The sequence below is a fragment of the Procambarus clarkii genome, chromosome 10 (genome assembly GCF_040958095.1).
Source record: "Procambarus clarkii isolate CNS0578487 chromosome 10, FALCON_Pclarkii_2.0, whole genome shotgun sequence".
NCBI classification, from domain to species: Eukaryota; Metazoa; Arthropoda; class Malacostraca; order Decapoda; family Cambaridae; genus Procambarus; species Procambarus clarkii.
This window is the reverse complement of record NC_091159.1, coordinates 10,056,758-10,078,742: the sequence shown is the minus strand read 5'-3', so window position 1 is coordinate 10,078,742 and position 21,985 is coordinate 10,056,758. Positions and strand designations below refer to the sequence as shown.

Sequence of the window (21,985 nt, the reverse complement as noted above, 5' to 3'; positions counted from 1 at the left end):
CACTTTCTTTCTTTTCTCTGTTCTTCTCCTTTTTCTTTTTTTTTCTTTTTCTTTTTCTCTTTTCCTCTGAACTTGCACAAACTTTTCTTAATCTAAGACAGCCTGTGCGTGCGTGCGTTAACTTGTCCCATTTTCAAGTATCTGGAATTTGTCAGTTCAGTGTTGGGAGAGAGGTGCTAGTTGGCCAACTCAAGACACAAGTGTGTTTGGCGTCTTGTGCCAGACGGAATGTTTATGCTGACACTTGTGTTTTTAAACACACTAAACACACAACTTTGTGTCATTCTATGTTGGTAAATGTGTGAGGTGGACGCGTCTAGTGTGGCAGGATGCCGCCCGGCCTCTCAAGTGATCCATCACACACTGACCTCTACAACCCGACGGACTTGTAACGTTGTAGTATTTAGCTGGACTAGATTTTATGGTTTTCTCAAGTCGAGCCTGGCCTCGGGCCAGGCTTGGGGAGTAGATCAACTCCCAGAACCCCATCAAGCAGGTATCGCGCAAGCGGTTCGGCAATACTGCCTTTTTCTAGGCAAGAGTCCGTTAGGTCGGTTACGTTTGTGGCGTTTGGGTGCGTCTCCGTGGCGTTTGGGTGCGTCTCCGTGGCGTTTGGGTGCGTCTCCGTGACGTTTGGGTGTACTGATCATGTATCATTTGGAGGTATCAAGGCTAATCAGGCTGCGACTCGTATGTGTGACTACGAGCAGCTGCGTCTAACAGTCTGGTTGACCAAATCAACGGAGCTGTCAGAGGCACTGACAAGGCATCTGACTTTGAGGCCTGGTCAGGGACCGGGTCTTGAGGAACATTGATCCCTGGGACCATCAACCGGTATAGCTGTTCACTGGGCTCTTAACTATACTTACCGCTGCTCATTGTAATGTCACGATGATTGTTATAACTTTTTCCATTTTACTGGAGCAGATTTTATGGCTTATCACTGGTAGATTTATCAGATACCTTCACAATGTTTGGGTAAACATCAACCGTGTTTAGGATTCCGTCTAATCTGCCGAGATTTTGTCATGGTTGAATAATTGTGAAAGGCTGGTTCATTCAGCTGTGAATCACTGTTGACATGGGGCAGTGTAAATAGTTCCGCCCCCCCCCTCCCCCCCCACGTTAAACGGAAGTGACTCCTGGTCACTAACAGCGACCAGGAGTCGCTTCCTGGCCGCAGGAAGTGACTCCTGGTGATGTGCGAGAGGTCTACGGTGTTTGTCAAGGGTTGTGCTGCCTTAACTGCCAGGCATACATCGTGTCAGCAAGGCGGACAGTCAGTCAGTCAGTCTGTCTGTCGGTCGTCATAACTCCCACTAAACAACACGTGTCTTCAACTATTCATTCACCTTTACCCTGACATCACCCTTACTACCCATCCTCTCCTCTAATTGTTTCTTTCTTGAAGTTCTTACTCTTTCCAGTCCTTCCCTTCTCCTTCATTTCCCCCCCCCCCTCCCCGGGTCTCCTTACCGTCTGCACCTTGGGCCTTGAGGGAGTCTCGAGGGTTGTGTTGGTGTGAGAGGCGCCAAGTGTCGTCTTGGTGAGGAAGACGGAGTCGGTCTGCCCACAGTTTAGTGGTGACGGACCCGAACATTTAAGGTGTTGAGAAGTGTGCAATAGTGGTTTTGATGCAAGCCGGCGCCGCCACGAGTAGAGAGCAGTCGATAGCAGCTCGAGGGGGAAGAAGGGAAAGTATTTGGCCGTGTTTGATCAAACTGTTGCTGTTGGTCACACACCACTGGCTGAGGGTGGTGGTTTGTGGGGAGGATGGAGGCGGCGGCGGCGAGTATATCTTTGTCTGGTACCCATACGGTCGAACTTCATATAGATCACTGGACCGGGCCGGACCTTGGACTGTATGGGGGGGAGGGGGGGGGAGCACTGCTGGTGGAGGGTGTGTGGGGCTGGCTAGGGGGGGGGGGGGAGCGTGCCGCTGGTACGAACAGTCTTCCACGCGTGTGATCAATCCAAACGGAAAATGACTTTCATTGGTTGATAGCAAGAGTTTGAAGACGGTGGAGGGAAAGTGTGTGTGTGTGTGGTGGGGGGAGGTTAGTGCTGGTGGCGCCAAGAGTGTGATGCACTGTGGGTACATCACTCTGTGGTGGTGGTGGCTGACTGCATGCACAGTTTCAAATGTAGATATGATCCCAGTAGGCTCAGGAATCTGTACACCAGTTGAGAGGCGGGACCAAAGAGCCAGAGCTCGACCCCCCGCAAGCACAAATAGGCGAGTACAGTACCTTCCCCCGCCACTCTAGGTGGCGGGGGAAGGAACTACATATGAGAACAAGAGAGATGTAATATGTTCAAAAGAATTGTATGAGGACTTCCAAAACATACCTGATCAACCAGGCTGTAATAAATGTCAGGCTGCGAATAACCGTGTCGGACAGCCTGGTTGATCGGGCAAACTGAAAAGACCGGGCCGCGGGTACAAGTAAACAAGTGGAAGGCTCTTTAAGAGTAAGTTACTGAAGCCACCTCCATCCACAACTTTAAAGCCAGATGCGACAAAGAATTTGGAAGTCGGTTAAGAGTTAGATTGTAAGGCAGCGGGTACAAGGTCAGTAGGCGGGGGCATATAGAGCTGGACCCCTGTAGACGCTGGTAGGCCAGTGTACACGGGGGGGGGGGGGTTACCTCACTGTTGATACTGTGTTAATTGGAGGCACGTAGTTTCCGAACACTTCACGCACGCACGCACGCACGTGCACTGAATCAACGACATTGATCGTTAACAGTAAGAACGAGAGCTGTACCACAGGGTGTATGTAGCAAGTGGTGTTGTTCTAGCTCTGGCTCTCACGTGCTCTCTCTCTCGCTGGCTCTCACGTGCTCTCTCTCTCGCTGGCTCTCACGTGCTCTCTCTCTCTCGCTGGCTCTCTCACGTGCTCTCTCTCTCTCTCTCGCTGGCTCTCTCGCGCTCTCTCTGGCTCTAGGAGCCTGGCAAGAGTGCACATCGCTCGGGATTGGTAGTCCTGAGGTTCCGGGTTCGATTCCCGGTGGAGGCGGAGACAAATTCGCAAAGTTTTTCACCCTGATTCCCATGTTCATCTAGCAGTAAATAGGTACCTGTGAGTTAGACAACTGCTACGGGCTGCTTCCTGTGGATGTGTAACAAACAGGAGGCCTGGTCGAGGACCGGGCCACGGGACGCTAAGCCCCGAAATCATCTCGAGATAACCTCCTCTCCATACTATCCAGCAACAGTGTACTCACCTAGTCGAGTACACTGTACTCGACAACCCGTCCACTCAACTGGTGGGTGTTGGGCACGCAGGTCTGAGAGTGGGGGGGGGGGGGGAGGTATGGGAGTTCCTGGTGTGATGGCTATCCCCCCCCATACACCCTTATTTCCCCCCCCCCTCCCTTCCCCGTCACACAACTGCCAGTTGTCTGGTCCCTACCCCCAGACCATACCACCTCACCCCCCCCCCCCCTTCACTCTGAACGTGCAGGATGTACAAGAATTTTAATTGTAATTCTCCCCAAGAGCGGTAGTGTATTGGGCAGCGTCACTCGCCCAGGGAGTGACCACCGACCCGTCCTCTTACAAATAACGTCGCATTTCGATCGTATGTGTTGCACAAGGTAAAAAAATTTCGTACTTGAAAATGGAAGCGGCTCGCGGAAGTGACGTACTGTCCCATTTTTTGTTTTGGGTCCTCTGGTAGGCTAGAAGACACTTAATTGGCCGTTTTCTTGACGTTAGGAATCCTTAGGAGGACGAGGCTGAACCTGCAACCATAGCACCATGTAAAACACTCCGGAGGACGAGGCTGAACCTGCAGCCATAGCACCATGTACAACACTCCAAATGGAAAGAAAACCCGCTACGTTGTTCCTCTCAGTCATACCCTGCCTGACGCAGCTGGGACTTGCACAACTGTCTTAAAGTGGACAGGCTGTCAAACAAGGGATTAACTTGATTCGGTCCTTAAGCTTACGTTATCTTGGTAGCGCAAAGTTAGGGAGGGATCCTTTTGAAGAAGGTATTTATATTTGACGAAGTACCTTGAAAACTGGACTGTTTTTTAAGAGAAGTTCCGGATCAGCCGGGCTGTGGTGGGTATGTGGCCCTGCGGGCCGCTCAAAGCAACAGCCTGGTGGACCAAACTCTCAAAAGTCGAGCCTGGCCTCGGGCGGGGCTTGGAGTAGAACTACTCTCAGAACCCCATCAACCAAGTATCAAGCGGGTACCTTCCTGACTCGGAGTTTGTAGTACACATGTTACGTCTGTTAGATGGGGGGCTTGTACTAATGGTTCAGATTGTCCCCCTCTCGTGCTGCAAACTCTGCAATTAAGCTGATCATCTGTCATTTGCATACGGAATCTCAATGGTTATATCGAAGACAAATTTTTGGTCAATTGCAGAAACTCTTCCTCTGTCATCTTTCCGTCCATAAGGATTAAGGGTGTTGGCTGCGATTGTGTTGTTCAGATTCACCATCTACCCGGCTATCTTGTGGTAATGCTCCAAGATGCTAATTTGTTAAAGGGATCTTGGGGATGAAGTATTCAATGTGTTGACCAGACCACACACTAGAAGGTGAAGGGACGACGACGTTTCGGTCCGTCCTGGACCATTCTCAAGTCAAATCGACTTGAGAATGGTCCAGGACGGACCGAAACGTCGTCGTCCCTTCACCTTCTAGTATGTGGTCTGGTCAAAATACTTTAGCCACGTTGTGACTCATCGCCTGCGCATTCAATGTGGACTCCTTCGACGCCCTCGGCAGCCAACACATCTTCTCCTTCATTCCCACAGATGCCAGCAACTCGAATCTGTTGTAAAAAAAAAAGTTCCTGCTTATTGGTTGTGTAGCTTCAAGAAATGTTGTCTATTACAATTGTGTGGTGAACGCATTGGCTGCTCCGCTCTGGTTGCTGTGTTTGTGCTTACAATGTGTGCACACAAGTCAAAGATCTTTATAATTGAACGTTGTTTGTTAAATTGCTCGCTAATGAGCTGTTAAGAGAGCGCCGACCAGGCAGTGTCACGCTAACTTCCCTTGGAGGGTGCCTTGGGTGTCACGGCACCACGCCCACTACATCACGCCCACTACACCAGCCATCGTCTAGTGATACACACAGCTTGAAGTGCTCAGGTGTGTGTGTGACAGTGTAACTAGCTCCACAACATTACTTAGCACCGTGAACTATGGTGTTCACTTTCTAAACCCATTATATTCCCTGTAACCCTTTCCACCACCGCTCACGTGATGGGTGCGGGGCACACCACAAATGACTGAACTACCTGCCCTATTCATTTAACCTGGCGCTGTGCACCTTGTAACAAGCCAGTATAGCTAAGAGGAAGAGGGTTGTTGGGTGTTACTGGGCGGGGGGGGGGGGAGGGTGTGGAGCTCTGAAGGGCTTCACAAACTTGCCACAAGATCATACTTTTCAGTTCCTTGTTGATGCAGTTATTGTGATTTAATTACTCCAAATGGAAAGTAAACCCGCTGGGTGTAAATTAGCGGTCAATTATTCACCTAAATTTACTCTCCTAGTTGTATTCACCTAACTGTGTGTGCGGGGGTTGAGCTTTGCTCTTTCGGCCCGCCTCTCAACTGTCAATTAGGTGATGGGTGTGCTCCCCTAGATGACCTGGCACACTGCTCACCACCTCATCTCTGCCTGTCAAAGACATTATAGTTTGTCCCAATGGCTATTTACTTCAATATGTCTGTAGTCTGCTAACCTACCTTGAAGTGTTTCCGGGGCTTAGCGTCCCCGCGGCCCGGTCGTCGACCAGGCCTCCTTATTGCTTAACTGTGGTCAACCAGGCTGTTTGACGCGGCTGCTCGCAGCCTGATGTATGAATCACAGCCTGGTTGATCAGGCATCCTTTGGAGGTGATTATCCAGTTCTCTCTTGAACACTGTGAGGTGGTCGGCCAGCTATGCCCCTTATGTGTATATATATAAAATTTATTTCTCACTGACATTTGTGAATTCTTCTGTTAGGAAATGTAGATGTTTGTTTCTCAGAATGTTTGGTAATATGTTTATTGTTTGTGATGTGTGTATATGTATGTATTAACACGTTGCACTGAACGGGGTGAGAACAGCTTGAGCTACCTCATCCCTTTGTGTATATTTTACCTCAATAAACTTATTTCAATTACTTCTGTTGTCCGGTCTTGAGGCGTCGAGCAACCGGCGTCTCTCCCAATACCAGTCAGATGCAAATAAAATGTATTGATAACAATCGCAGCACCGTAATATTGACGTTGTCAGTGTAGCTGCCTCGATAGACTGGTTCCGTACGCTCTGATTAAGAAAGTTGTATTTTGTTTAAGGACAGGCAAATCCAGCAACCCGTCCTCCTAAGGTTTCCCGACGTCAGGAAACTGTCGTACTAAAGTTCCCGTGTCCTAACCTATCAGAGGACCCAAAACAGAAAACGGTGTATTATATTCCGCGAACTGCTACCATTTTCTAGTACGACGATTTTAGGCCGTAGATTGTCCAAATGTGACGCGCTATTAGGATGACGGGTTGAGTCGAGGGTGCGAGGAGGGGGGGGGGGCCGTGCACACAGACGCGTGCACACGAGCGTGCGTGTACAATCCTGGGGTTCATCTGTGGGTGGTTTAATGTGGTTGGATATTATGAACATTACTAGCGTGCGTGCGTGCGCGCGCCACTGGCCGTCACCTCGCCCTCGTGTGCTTCCTGAGGGAGGGAGAGGCCCATGATGGGGTTGAAGGGGTGACATTTAGTCCAGCAACTATTACTGTACGTGGTGGATCACTACACTCCCGTACGCGCGCGTGTGTAATTATTTTACCCATGAAGTTTCTTATCGCCGTTGCTTCCTCTTCTCTTGAATACCAAAGTGTCAGCAGTATGACCTTGACCCCCAAGTCTCGTGACCTCCCTTTACGTACGTGACCTTCTCGTACACCGGGGTTGACCACGTTTCGCCAGTGACGTGTGAATGACGTGGATATTGCATGACCTTTCATCTTTTGTCTTGACTTTTACGGGCGTGTCAGATTTAGTGACCTTGCTCGGCTTGCTCTCTACCTAACTTGGTGTTAATGACCGTACCTGACATTTCCTATGGCCTTGTTTGACCCCGCTGAACCCTGACCTCAAGACATGATGCTCTTGACTGGTGTTGAATTCATAAAGGTGTGCGCTCAAACTAGTGCGGGGGGGGGGGCTTGTTTGGAGGTTAAGGGGGGGGGGCCTTGTTTGGAGGTTAAGGGGGAGGGGTAAAGCTTGTTTGGAGCAAAGCGATAAGGAGCATAATTTGAGCTCATGTCTGTTTGTTAAATTTAACCTTTTCCTATCGTGGATTGCAAGACATGGTCGCCAAACACACAGGGCCAAGTAGTAAAAAAAACCCGTCAGGTGGGTGCACGTGGAGGAGGCATGCAAGCAAGCAAGCAAGCAGTGCATGAGGCCACTGTCCTCCTCAAGGTAGGCCAGTAGCGGGTACCTCGCCACTAACCTGATATATAAAGTCAGTGACGCGCGTGACACGTCTACCGAGCTCTTGACTACTGGATTACCAGCGACATAAAGCTGTGTGGTCCCCTGGCTGGTGTATAGAGAGATTTCTAAAGATGAGAAGAGGGAGGCAGGAGAGGGGAGTTGGAGGATATGCCAGAGGGCAACCCGTTCTCGCACTTTCGTATAGTCAATACCGACTTATTAAATATGTGCACATGTGACATACTAAACATACTAGTTTACCTTGAAAAGCTTCATAGAAAACACCGACCTTACCTAACCTTCTTAGCATGTTAATTTAAGATAAGCATACTAAGGTGGTTAGGTAAGCTCGGTATTTTCTATGAAGCTTTTCAAGGTAAACTAGTACGTTTAGTATGTCACGTATGCACGTATTTAATAAGTCAATAGACTAAAATTGCGAGAACGGGTTGCAAAGGGTATAGGGACCACAGCCGCTGCTAGGGGGACGCATGCGGTTCTGGAGGGAGGGAGGGAGAAGGATTGACTGTGAGGAAGGGGTGCGGCTAATCAGGGAATACCAATCAATCTTAGTAATGTAACGTGGCGTTAGAAGTGGCTTAACACGCTATTGTGGGAGGGAGTAATGCCTCGCATCTTGCCAATGAAGAAGTTAATACACTCTTGAGGCTAAGTCGGTTTAGAGAGGGTTGACGTCACTGTGACGTGTGGGAAGCCCCAGCGGCTGGGGGTACAAGACCATCCTTCCCACTGCCTCGCCCCCTTCCCACTGCCTCGCCCCCTTCCCACTGCCTCGCCCCCTTCCCACTGCCTCGCCCCTTTTGCCAGCGGTTGCCGAAATGTCCTAGAGATTTGTAAGCAGTTTACATTAGTTTTCATTCCAACATTTCTCTTGATAGCCGTTGCATGTGTGGTGTGGTAGGTGTCAAGTGTTATCGGTGGGGTGCCCGTGCTTGCGTCTCACCTCTCCTGTGTTATGACGTTTACACGTGTGTCTGGCTGCTTAGTCTTACATTATGTGGGAAGTTGTTGCTTAAAGTTGCCCACCTTTTATTTTTTAGTTTTGCCGCGAAAGATGAGTTTATTGGGCAGCGCCGCCCGTCCTGAGGGACTATGCCGCCATAGCAGCAGCGCCGCCCGTCCTGAGGGACTATGCCGCCATAGCAGCAGCGTCACCCGTCCTGAGGGACTATGCCGCCATAGCAGCAGCGCCGCCCGTCCTGAGAGGGACTATGCCGCCATAGCAGCAGCGCCGCCCGTCCTGAGGGACTATGCCGCCATAGCAGCAGCGCCGCCCGTCCTGAGAGGGACTATGCCGCCATAGCAGCAGCGCCACCCGTCCTGAGAGGGACTATGCCGCCATAGCAGCATGTACAACTACCCCCAGTAGCAACAAAACCCGCCTGGTTGTTCCTCACTTGTACCCAGACAGCTGGGACTTGTACAAGTCACAAGTGAACAGTATCAAACAAGATTAACATTTACCAATCCTTAAAGGCTTTTGAATTGCACCCGATCACTGCACCTTTAGTTTTTTTTTTTCAAGGAATCTTAATGCCGTAATGAGAGCTGTGCTTGCGTTGAAGAGGCATAGTTCTTTTGTAATAGGTGGGGGGGGGGGTCAAAGTTTTGGTATGCATTACAATAGGCTGACACTATGACAGTTAACAGTGGAGCCAGTTCTCCAGGTTTCCCCTCCTAAAAAAAAAAAAAAAGAAGTCGGTGGTCTCAAAATTCAGAGAAGTGTGAACCTAGTGTACCTAAGTTAACTACCCAACAGACGAGGTGTGCGAGACGCACTCTGTCCCTTGTCTCTCACACAGTAGCATACACAAGCACAGCCCACCAACCATTACCCCCCCCCCCTCCCTTCCTTCCTCCCTCCCTCCCTCCCTCCCTCCCTCCCTCCCTCCCTCCCTCCCTCCCTCCCTCCCTCCCTCCCTCCCTCCCTCCCTTCTCACACACTACTCGCCTGTCCCCCTCGCACACTAATCACCCATATGTTCTCTTCTCGCACCACCTGCCTCTTGGACCTTTTTTTTTATATACCAGCCACCCCTACTCGGTAATCACAACTCCCTCCAACCCCATCCTCCACAACCCGTTAACCCGGAAGTTAAAGGAAACATAGGGGGGTTTAGGACACAATCAGACCTACTCGATAGAAGGAAAGCAACATGTAAAAGATCTAGGAATTAAGATGTCTGACGACCAGACATTTGGTGAACATAACCGAGCAAATATAGCGGCGGCCAGGAAAATGATTGGTTGGATTATGAGAACTTTCAAATCCAGAGACCCTCACAGCAATGCTAATACTATTTAAATCACTGATGCTGTCCCGTCTTGAGTAATGCGCGGTACTCGCTTTCCCTTTCAGAGCAGGAGAGATTTCAGAGGGAATACAGATAACATATACAGCACACATTGAACATATACATGGAAGATACTGGAGGACCAGGTCCCAAATTGTCACGGTAGAATAACAACATACTGGAGCGAAAGGTACTGAAGGATATGCAGAATAGAACCAGTGAAGAGTAGAGGTGCCATAGGCACAATCAGAGAGCACTTTGAACATCAGAGGTCCACAGCTGTTCAACACCCTCCCAGCAAACATTAGAAATATTGCTGGAACGAAGGTGGATGTATTAAAGAGGCACTTGGACAGGTTATTGCAAGAAGTGCCGGACCAACCAGACTGTAGTGGATGTATGTGCCTTCGGGCCGCTCCAATCTTTGTGAACGATATGGAAGAAAATACAGAATAGAACCAGTGAAGAGCAAGGGTGCCATAGGCACAATTAGAGAGAACTGTATAAACATCCGAGGTCCACGGTTGTTCAACATACTTCCAGCGAGCATAAGAAATATGGCTGGAACAACCGTGGACATCTTCAAAAGGAAACTAAATAGTTTCCTCAAAGGAGTGCCGGACCAACCAGGCTGTGGTGGGTATGTGGGCCTGCGGGCCGCTGCAAGCAACAGCCTGGTGGATCAAACTCGCAAGTAGAGCCTAGCCTCAGGCCGGGCTCGGGGAGTAGAACTATTCCCAGAACCCTCTCCAGGTAACCTCCCAGCCCACTGCCATCCTCCACAACCCCCACTCCACAGCCGCCCTTCACAACCCTCCAGCCCGTCCCACTCGCCATAGCCTTACCTCTTACTGAACGCTAGGCATTACACTATCGACCCCCACCGTTAAAATTGCGGTGGTTTAAACTAATTAAAATCGCCACAATATTGTCGCGTCATAGGCCTAGGGCTTATTCAACTCCAGTCGAGTAGGTAGGCAGACGTTTCCAGTTGGACAAAATCCCGCTGCATTTCTTTCAATGTCAATAGAGAGGGTTATATCATGGGCAGGCTACTGTAGTAAGGGAGCAGCGGATACCAACCAATTGTGAAGCTGGACTCGCAGTGTATCTTACACAAGACGAATGATGATTCCTGCCTCTGGCCGACCAGCACTCTGGTATCACTGGTAGAATCAGCCCCGTCCTCCTACGGTTTCCCGACGTCAAGAAAACTCTCTAAAGTGTCCTATCCTAACCTACCAGAGGACCCAAAACATAAAACGGGATAAGTCACTTTCGCGAGCAGCTTCCATTTTCTAGTACGACAATTTTTGGCCCTGTGTATAGCATACGATCGAAATGCGCAGTTATTTGTAAGAAATAGGTTACCTTGAGGTGCTTCCGGGGCTTAGCGTCCCCGCGGCCCGGTCGTCGAGCAGGCCTCCTGGTTGCTGGACTGATCAACCAGGCTGTTAGACGCGGCTGCTCGCAGCCTGACGTATGAGTCACAGCCTAGATGATCAGGTATCCTTTGGAGGTGCTTATCTTGGAGGTGGAGGTTGACCAAAGCCATGTGGTTTCTGCTAGACTATTGAAGCCTCGCCTCTTGATGCTAAAACCTTTTGTCTCCAATTTTAGCATCATTTTTAATTATCCCGGGTCTTTAAGCCTTCTATAAATAGGCTTATATTTTTAAGCCTGTTTGGAAGCTTAAATAAAACTTCTAAATAGCTTTAGAAGCTCAAATAAAGCATCTAGATAGCTTCAGCTCAAAGCTTCAAAATAGCTTTAGAATGAAAGATTTGTATATTCATTTTGCTGTGAAATTATGAATGGTAAAACAAAAATTGGCTCGTGACAGCTCCGATCTTGGTCAATGCTCGAGACACTACGTACTTTTGTTGAAGTGCGACGCTCAGTAGTTGCCAGTTATGGAGGCGGTGAGGGTTGAGCACGCCAGAAACTATAAAGCTTTTAAATTCGGCCTTAAACTTGTAATTACATTATCTTAAATCACTCGCTGGTGGTGTAGATTGTCATAGCCGCCCATGAGATGCTGTGATGCCTCAACTTGTTAAAACATCCAACCTGCGTGCTCGATTAACCACTTTGTTTACTCCCTATAATTACTGGCATACTAATCGGCTTGCTCATTTAAAACCGGTTAGTCGTCTATACCTAATCACCAGACTGCTTTGTGACTCGTTTAAGTCAACCTTGGTACAAGATAATGGGGTTAGTGTGGAAGGATTGTGTGTGTGTGTGTGTATGTGTGTGTGTCGAGACTTGGGCGACTTGAAAGAGTTAGTGTGTGTACTCCGACGATTGATGTTGGGTACGGCCGTGTGTGACAAGTTCTGAGCCCACAGTTGGCTAGTTGCCTCTAAATGATCAAATTTCGGCTTCTAGGATACTGTTTCATTTGTCGTGCTTGGTCATTTTGAATGTTTTTGAAACGTAGAGAGATGGCTGCTACTTCCTCTTGTTTCTTCAAATGTTAAACCTTTGCTCCTCTCCACCTAATATTCACTTGTATCGAACCAGCTTACCACAACTCTCTAGTTTCTTTAAGCTAGCCTCCTGGTTTAGCCTCCCCTTTCGTTTTCAGTTAATTTTAGAAAACGAGGACACAAGTCACTGGGTCCTAACGGGATTTAGTGTTGCATATTCTCCAGTTTCGTTGTTCAGAGTGAAGACCAAGTCAAGCCTGTTTGGTGCAGTTTCTCTCCTTTCATTTGTTTTTCTGTTGCTGCAACTTGGGCCAGGAAATGGGGTTTCCGTAGTTTTGTTTCGTCCTTTTCGCATCTTGTATGGCCGGGACCAGGATAGTGTAGGCTGTAAACACCAGCTGCTTTCCTTGTGGCTCAGTTGTTCCGGCGAGAGGATTGGTCCGTGTTTGTACCTATAACCCCAAATTTCCTAAATCCTTGTGTTACTGGAGATTGGGAGCGACTCTCCTCCATGTTTGTCTTGATAATGGAACACCATCTGCGAGAGAGGAAGTAAATCAACTCAAGCTGAAGATGTCAGGGAGAGCAGCGCGTCACAGCGTAGACCTTTTGGGGGCTAGTCTTCACAGTAATTACCTGCCAACCTCCTCCAGTGCTGCCCTCTCATCTCTCCTGCCTTCTCCACTCCCCCCTCTTCAGTGCCGCCTTTTCCTCCTCCCCCGTGTGCCTTTCCCCACCAACCCTCCCCTGCCCACTAGCTATGCCCTTGACACAGTTTCATTAGTAGCTAGCGACTGTGAGCTCCAACCCGCCCGCCCGCCCGCCCCAAGGACGTCAACCCACCCATCCGCCCACCCGCCCACTTAAATCCAGCGTACCTACCAACCAGCTTATTACGTGGATAGCTTCCAGATTACCTAACTGGCCAGGTTGTAGCCATTCGGCCGCCCACCTTGGATATTGTTCCCCCCACCCCACCCCCCCCCGTATATGGGCGCCCGCACATGTTCACGCCCTGGGGGGAAGGAGGGGGGGGATAAAAGTGTACCCATTTGGGTTTTTTCAGCACACGCACCCAAACTCTTCCCCCCCCCCCCCTCTCCTACTGCTGGTGTTCCCCCCTCGCATACCACCCAATTATCACCCCCAGCCACCCAGTGCTTGCTACCCACTCCTTGACCCCCCTCCCCCCCAGCTGTCTTCCTCAGAGCCCCGTGTCTGTCGTCCGCACCCTCCTCCCACCCACCATCCCGTCTCCTGTTTCTCACTCGCTTCTTAAAGGAAAGCGTCAGTGTTGGGCCCCGCCACGGGACACAAGACAGAACTAGCGTGTGGTGTTGAAACACCAAGGGAACAAACTCCCACACTGATCCCTCCCCTCCCCTCCCCCCTGCTCAGTGTCATTAGTGACATAAAATACATAAAGATGTGGTGTGGCGGAGGCAGACTATAGTGTCAAGGGGAGGTGTTCTATACAGCGCGGCAGGCTCTGAAAAACCGTACACCAGTTTAGTGGACTTTGACGAGAGCAACGAGTCGATGCTTACATAAATAGGCGCACTCTTACTCACTCACTCACAACCTTCTCCCTATTTACGTTTACCTAAAGATTGCCCATACCCCCCCCCCCCCCCTTCTCCCTCGCCACCCTGCCTGCCCCAATACTCAAACCGGTACTTCTTTGTTTCTCTCAGGTTGTGGCTACTCTCCCTTTCCCTGGGAGACCCCTGAAGCTGTGCAAGGACGCCTCTCCTCCACCTCCTTCGTCCTTTCCTCTCCGTCCCCTGCATTTTCTCCCCTTCCATTATTCTAAGAATTCATAAGAGAATTAATAATTTTACAAATCATATATAAACTGGTTAGACAACTTGGTACAGGGAAGGGAACTATCGGGGGAAACGCAATGCAATGCAATTAAGACTAGCATTACCGGCTATTCATGCCCGTGCCACCTGTTGGGTGGCTTAATCTTCATCAATCAATCAATCAATCAATCGACTAGGAGGCTAACCATAGCCCGTGCTTCTTGCCCCGTTCCTGTGCTAGGTAAGTTACGGGCTCACCATAGCCCGTGCTACTTGGAACTTGTTCCGAGTAGCTGAATCAATAACAACACAATCGACTACAGCACTTGGATAAGAAAGATCAGGATAAGAATTTGGGACGGGACGGGACGGGACGGGACGGGACGGGGGGGGGGGGAGGGGGGGAGGAATGGTGCCCAACCACTTGAACTGTCCTGCGTGAAGGGAGACTGTCGCCCTACCGTCCACCCAAGTGGTTGGGCACCAACCACTTGGGTTGGTTCTGTGTGTGTGTGTGTGTGTGTGTTTACTAGTTGTGTTTTTACGGGGGTTGAGCTTTGCTCTTTCGGCCCGCCTCTCAACTGTCAATCAACTGTTTACTAATTTTTTTTTCCCCACACCACCCCCTCACACACACCCCAGGAAGCAGCCCGTGACAGCTGACTAACTCCCAGGTACCTATTTACTGCTAGGTAACAGGGGCATTCAGGGTGAAAGAAACTTTGCCCATTTGTTTCTGCCTCGTGCGGGAATCGAACCCGCGCCACAGAATTACGAATCCTGCGCGCTATCCACCAGGCTACGAGGCCTGTGTGTGTGTGTGAGGAAGTTTAAAAGCTATTTTCGCCCATGTACACTTCACATACTATCTGGTGTGCCTGGTATTAGGTCCATAACGGTTATATTCGTCCAGGCCGCTTGCACGCGTGGTGGTGTGTGTGGGGGGGGGGAGGGGGGTGCGATTGTGAAGGACACGCAGGGGAGGGGGTGAGGGGGGAGGGGTGAACGTCGTGGATCATGTCCTGTAGTACAAACATGTTAGCCAGAGCGTGCTTTTGGGCTACGGTGAACCGTGTCAGTAGCACAATACACCGGTGACGGTGATCAGACTGTTGTCGTGAAGAATACCCACTCTCGCTTTGCCGCCTCACCCCCCCCCCCCCCTCCTGGGGGATGGGGAGGGGGGGTCGCTATCAATACATCTACATTGATAGCGTACGATGTAACATTTAGTACGCTATCAGTGCCATTGATAGCGTACTAAATAACTAAATTTTATTTTGAGTGAAATTACTCGCCGTAGCGCAATATAACAATTTGGCTAAATTTTGTTGGTATAGCAGGAAACTGGGCGTTTGGTGCGTGGACGGACGGACTAGTTTGGCGCCTTGCTTTTGGTGAGTCTCCAACCCGTCCTCGACAAGTCCATTGCATCCAGCGGTCGACCCCGCAGACGCATTCATCAATTTTTACATGTTTATTCAAAACGGGAATTTTGTCAAATATAAATTATTATAATAGCATATTGTGCCTATATAGGCATTGGTTAGGTTAAGTGTTTAAAGTTCTGTTCGCGATTATTTGTTTGTAGTACGTGGGTGAAGCATTTACAGCGTTGTGGTTCGAACAAAAGTAGTCAGTGAAGCACATGCTCTGGAAGTGTTCGAACGTCAACAGTCGAGTCGTGTATAAACAGTATCATTCATAAGCAGGAGGTTTGGCGGGTGGATGGGATCACTTTTGGGTCTTTATTTCGAGGACGGGCTGGATTCTGGTTTTGCTCGCTAATTCGAGCTTGGCTTCGTGCCCAGGTGGCTTCAGCAAGGTTGAGAAATTTCCTTAGAGCCTTTATTGTTCTCTGGAGTATTAGATAATTGTCGCTTGTCACCGTTTCCATTAATCTGGGGAAAAATTGGACACCTTTCCTTTGTGATGCTTGGGGACGTGTGGAGTGTGTGCTTGGGGACGTGTGGAGTGTGTGCTTGGGGACGTGTGGAGTGTGTGCTTGGGGACGTGTGGAGTGTGTGCTTGGAGACGTGTGGAGAGTGTGCTTGGGGCTTGGGTGTCCAGACGAACACGGCGAGGTTGGCTCCTCCTCTTGGTCGTTTACGCTTCCTTCAAGGTCCAATTTTGAGCAGCAGAAACGGGTCTTTTTGAGATCTTCGTGGGGCCCCGTTAGCGCGGGTGGTGGTGTAGGGGTAAACTCGCTCTTACCAGTGGTAGTCCTTGTGGTCCCAATTGGTCTGTCTGGGCGTCGTGTGGTTTGCGCCCTCCCGCCACCTCGCCAAACGGTTGCTCATCCCTCTGCTCTTCGGCAGGTGTCGCCAGCCACAATACCTTCTGGTAGCCGCTTGTGACTTGGAGGCGTCTCTGGGATCCACTCCTAGGGATGACTGGCGGGGGTTGGTGATCGTAGGAGCGCCCTGTGAGGTGGTCGAACGGTGAGGCTGTGGCGGAGGGCGAGGTTGGGGTAGCTGGTAACGGGGTTAGACACGGCCTCGATGGGGGGGAGGTGGAGGGAAGGGGGGTGTGTGGAGAGTGGTGAACTGGCCGACCTTGGAGTAACTGAGTAACAGGTCTGGTGGGAGGGGGAAAGTGGCCCTATCTCCTCCCCCTCCCCCCCTTCCTTCCCTCCAATCTCGCCACCACTAACCCAATGCCCACGTCTTCAAACTACCCCCTCCCCCCCCCCCCCTCCCTCCAACACAAGTCGAGTTTGCCATCTAGGTGAACCACCATCGCAAGTCACTTACTTTCCTCTATTAAATCATCTATTTCCTTAACATTTATCCATTACTCCTCTGTTTACCTTATTCTCATCCCTTTATCCCTATCCACCCATTATCCATAGTCTAACTCATCACTCTACCTATTGCCTACTTTTTCTGGTTCTTGTGGGATCAGTGTTTCCCGCGGCCCGGTCTCTGACCAGGCCTGCAGGTTGGAGGCCTGGTCAGCTAACTAGGCGCAGCTGTACGCAGTCGTTGCACAAAGTTGCTTTAATAGTTCTTTTGAGATCGCTGGCAAGTTAGCAACAGTATGTGGCTGGTAGAGCGAGGCGTCTCTTAGGTGTGGAGGGAGTAGCTGCGGTACAGTTTGATCAACTCAGTTATTCATTCCCTGTCTGTCCAAGCCACTTGGGCCGGACGGTTGATCGACGGTCTCGCGGCAGGTCTTGCTTCACGCAGGTCGGCGTTCAATCCCTGACAGTCTAAGTGGTTGGGCGGAATTGGAAGGAAGGGTTCCTTTCCCCCGTCCCATCCCAAATGCTTATCCGGACCACTTCCAAGTGGTATATAATCGTAATGTCTTGGCGCTTTACGCCCTGATAATTCCCTCCTTCCCTTTTGACAATTTATAAACTTTGTTCGTGACAAGGACGTGGTAGACTTAAGATTTTCAAAGACATGCGAGGACAAATTCATAAAAGGAAAACATCCAAATTATCTTTCACGTAAAGAAGAATTATATTTTACTTTTACACGAGTACTGATTCTATGCTGGAAATAGGAGGGGTCGTATACCCTCCAGGAATTCTGTTCATTAAGAAATGCGAAGTACAGTTACTAAGGCGCTCGATGTGATACGAAGAAAACTCCTAGATCCTGGCGAAATACCAGAAGCACTTACCCCCCCCCCACCCCCCTTCATCTGCAGTTTTGTGTTCTTGTTCGTTCATGTAGGATTCACCTAGTTGTGCTTGCAGGGGTTGAGCTCTGCGCTTCACCCCGCGCCTCAACTGTTACTAATTATTAAATTTTTCGAACATGGACACAAACACACGCACAAGTGTGTGTGAGAGAGATTAAAACATTGATTGTAACCATGATATATATGTGCTCCAGCCTACAGTTTAGACCTATTGTCTTATGTATGACCCTCTGTCCTGCGTAGCAGTGAATACTAGCATTATCCTCAATTTAATAAGACCTATCAAAATCCTCAGATTAGGCAAAATTGTAATTAAATTTGTCAAAGATGTTAATAATAATAAGAGATCTTGAAAATGTGTTGTACGTTAGCGGAGTGTGGTGTGTGCTGCGGGGTTAGTGGCTGTGACGTTACTGATCACGCCTCCTTCATTCTGGCTGGCTTTGTGAACCCTTCTTCCCTTGTGCTCGGTCTCGCTCGGTCTCGCTCGGTGTTCTCTCTAAACACTGGTGGCATAAGAGCACCATTAATGGTCCTAAGTGTACACTACCAGCACAGATCTGTTGCCCTACCAGCATTCATTGACGCCTCGTGTTAGGAACGGATCTATTTAGTGTGTTTTGATTTGGTGTTAAATGCGCTGGTAATGTTAAGGTAGTCATTAGGTACAGAATGTAGTGTAACTGTACTAGAACTTTCCTGCGGTTGGTTAGCTTGGCTTCATCAGTATCTAAAGAAAACATGTTTGAAATGAGTCAACACAGTCGGCTCTGTTGACACATTTTCACTTGAAATTTGACTCCTTATTCGAACTCAAAATGTTGTTGTAGTTTGATGTATTAGTTGTAGGTTCCTCTGCCGTTTGTTCCTCTTGTCAATTATCTTCTTTCGCTGTTGTTCATGCTGCTGTTCGCTCTTTACTAGGCTTTTGTCTACCCGTTGTTGGTCCCGGGGATCAATGTCCCCGCAGCCCGGTCTCTGACCAGGTCTCCTTGGTCAAGTTGGCCTGGTCAAGAAGGCTGCTGGACGCGGCCGTGTTCACTCCTGATCCTGTTGCTGGCTAGTTTTTACACGGGTGTGGTCGCCTGGTGGCGTCAGTGACCCAGGTGTAGCAGTGGTTATAATGTCATGAACAAGTCACAGTACTATTACAATATGAAGGCCTTGTGACCTGCAGCTGTTAGTTTTTCAGTCCTTAGAAACGCCGCCATTTGTGTCTTGGGAGGTGGTGGGGGGGGGGGGGGGGGGGGGAGCTCAGAGGACCTCTGAAGATGAACTGTGTGTGTGTGGGGGGGGGAGAGCTCAGAGGACCTCTGAAGATGAACTGTGTGTGTGTGTGGGGGGGGGGGGGGGTTCTGAACACCTTGGGCCCGCACGCTCGTCTTAAGGATAAGCTTTGTGAACTGATGGCGGCCTACTATGATAGTTTCACGACGGGAGGCTGGTGAGGAGTGGGTGTTCAAGACCTCTCAAGACAGGTTCCTCGCTAAAAATACTTACTAGCGACAACAGACTAGTTGAATTATCTCGCACTTTTTAAGGTGCGAATCCACACTGTAGATGGCGACGCATAGAAAACAATATTACTTTAATTTTTTTATAATGCTTCGCATTTGTGAGGAATTGATTGGTTCCGTCAACTGTGACGTATTAGGTGAAGAGTCGTCTGTCCACGACGGGTTGGTGGAGAGTTGGAAGTAACTGGAGGAGGAGGAGATGGCGAGGCAGAGGCCTGGCGAGAGAGTAAGTGGTGGGGCCCGTGCCCCCCCCCCCCCCCTCTCACCCCAACCACCTCAAGGTAAACAACTGCCTACCTGTTAAGCCTCTGGTCTACGTGTACCAGATTGAAATCTATAGCCAAGCCTCGATGAAGAACAATGCAGTGTCTTGTGCTTATACTTAAGGGGGGACGGCAAGTTATTGTTTATAATGTGATGTCTCGATGTTAATACGGCGTTGGAGCCATTACAGCATACAGGTATAGATAAACGGATACAATTACTGTGAATGTAATTGTATTCTTATATTGTCAGTGAATTTAAAGAACTGTCGGACGAACAAGCTGTAGTGGATATGTGGGCCACCACACGCAAGTCTATTGGACCAAGCTCTCACAAGTCGAGCCTGGCCCCGAGCCTGGCCCCGAGCCTGGCCCCGAGCCTGGCCCCGAGCCTGGCCCCGAGCCTGGCCCCGAGCCTGGCCCCGAGCCTGGCCCCGAGCCTGGCCCCGAGCCTGGCCCCGAGCCTGGCCCCGAGCCTGGCCCCGAGCCTGGCCCCGAGCCTGGCCCCGAGCCTGGCCCCGAGCCTGGCCCCGAGCCTGGCCCCGAGCCTGGCCCCGAGCCTGGCCCCGAGCCTGGCCCCGAGCCTGGCCCCGAGCCTGGCCCCGAGCCTGGCCCCGAGCCTGGCCCCAAGCCTGGCCCCAAGCCGGGCTTGAAGAGATCTGCCAGAGCTTCCTGCAGGCACAGTTAGTGCCTGGAGTGGACAGTTAGTGGGCACTAACTGTGGTTAGTGTCCAAAGGCAAGTTTTTAGGCACTCGCACAACTTCGTGACTGACCTGTAACGGGATTTTTTTCTTATTATTGGACAGACAAAGGTTCCCCTGTTGATTGCCTGGTCACTGAGGCTGTTTGTGCTAGCACCCTGCTGGATTTTACATAGCTCACCCATATTGATATACTATCAACTGAATAAACTCTTAGGTCTTTCTGTGGTCTTTGAGCAAAGGCAGTTTGACGGGAAGGGAGGTACTTACAGAAGTTTTTCTTCTGCCCGGAGGATATGACTGTTCCATGCTCTAGGACTGGGGTCTTGCTCGGTCACGGAGCTCGTCTCCTCCTGTTTGATTAAATGCTAATAATAACAGAGATTAGAGAGTAAACATTGCTGGACAAATATTTGTATATTCAGCGCCTGTGTTCTAGTTTTTCTGATAAGTAAATTGGCTTTCGCTCGATAACTTGCTAGGCTGAAGTTGGGGTACACTCTTGTCAAATTTTTCAGTCGATTTATTTTAACTTTCTATTACGATCTTCAGCGAGTTTAAATAATAGATAAATTGCCTCAACTTCAAATACGTTCGGTGTATAGTGAATATTTCCTGAGCATCTGATAGCTGCTTGAAGGGTTTCTGGGAGTTGTACGCCCCAAGCCCGGGTCGAGGCCAGGCTCGACTTGAGAGCTTGGTCCAACAGGCTGTCGCTTGGAGCGGCCTGCAGGCCCACATATCCACCACAGCCCGGTTGGTCCGGCTCTTCTTGAAGAAAACAATCTAGTTTTTTCTTGAAGATGTCCACGGTTGTTCCGGCAATTTTTTTTATACTTGCTGGGAAGGTGTTGAATAACCGTGGACCTCTGATGTTGATAGTGTTCTCTGTGTCTGGCACCCCTGCTCTTCACTGGTTCTATTCTACATTTTCATCCATATCGTTCACTCCAGTACGTTGTTATTTTACTGTGTAGGGACCTGGCCCTCCAGTATTTTCCACGTGTATATTATTTTGCATCTCTCTCGTCTCCTTTCTAGTGAGTACATTTGGAGAGCTTTGAGACGATCCCAATAATTTAGGTGCTTTATCGCGTCTATGCGTGCCGTATGTGTCCTCTGTACTCTATTTCAGCAATCTCTCCTGCTCTGAAGGGGGGAGTGTACACAAATCTGTGTGTGCGACATCTGCATTTTGCTTTTCTAGGGCTTCTGTGATTCAGTGGTTGTGTAACTGTGACAAGACAGGATCTTCCCGCTCTAAATCCATGTTGTCCTGGGTTGTGTAGTTCATTATTTTATATAAAACTAGTTATGTGGTTAGGGATCGCTTTCAAAAACTGTGATTATATTGTGATGTTAGTGAAACTGGTCTATAATTTTTTGCCAAAGCTTTAATACCCCCCTTGTGCAGAGGAGTTATATCTGCAGATTTAAGTGCTGCTGGTATCTCCCCCTGTATCCATATCGACATGAGGGGCACCCCCCCCCCCAACTTCCTTTCCCCTTCTATACACAAGACATAACTAGGACATCACTCTCACTCTTCAAAGTGAACCAACATGAACACCACTTTAAGGATACCTGATCAACCAGGTTGTAAATCATACGTCAGACTGTGGCCATCGGTATATAACGGGGTTGACGAGACCACGCCGAGCTATAGCTTGAGGCTTGGCCAGTCGGGCCTCAAAGACGCTCTAAGGTAAGGTGTCAAGTCAGTTTGTAATAGACTAGTTTGGCCTAGGTTGTTAGACTCGTGCTATGCTGTCTACAATATTGCTAATACCAGCATGCAGTCTGGTGTCGACCTTTCTAACCTATGTCGACACTTCTAGCTTC

The 21,985-nt window shown here is 49.6% G+C and overlaps 2 protein-coding genes across 2 annotated transcripts in view; both read left to right on the top strand.

The window, feature by feature from the left end:
• LOC123748362 (uncharacterized) overlaps positions 1-20,094 on the top strand; it is a 35,170-nt gene extending 15,076 nt beyond the window's left edge. Inside the window, exon 2 of the mRNA XM_069322117.1 lies at positions 19,695-20,094. Coding sequence (XP_069178218.1) covers positions 19,695-20,094 — 400 coding nt within the window. The remainder of the gene's footprint in view (positions 1-19,694) is intronic.
• Positions 1-21,985, top strand: part of LOC123747170 (terminal nucleotidyltransferase 5C) — a 77,015-nt gene that overhangs the window by 29,964 nt on the left and 25,066 nt on the right. The gene's annotated exons all lie outside the window — the stretch shown is intronic.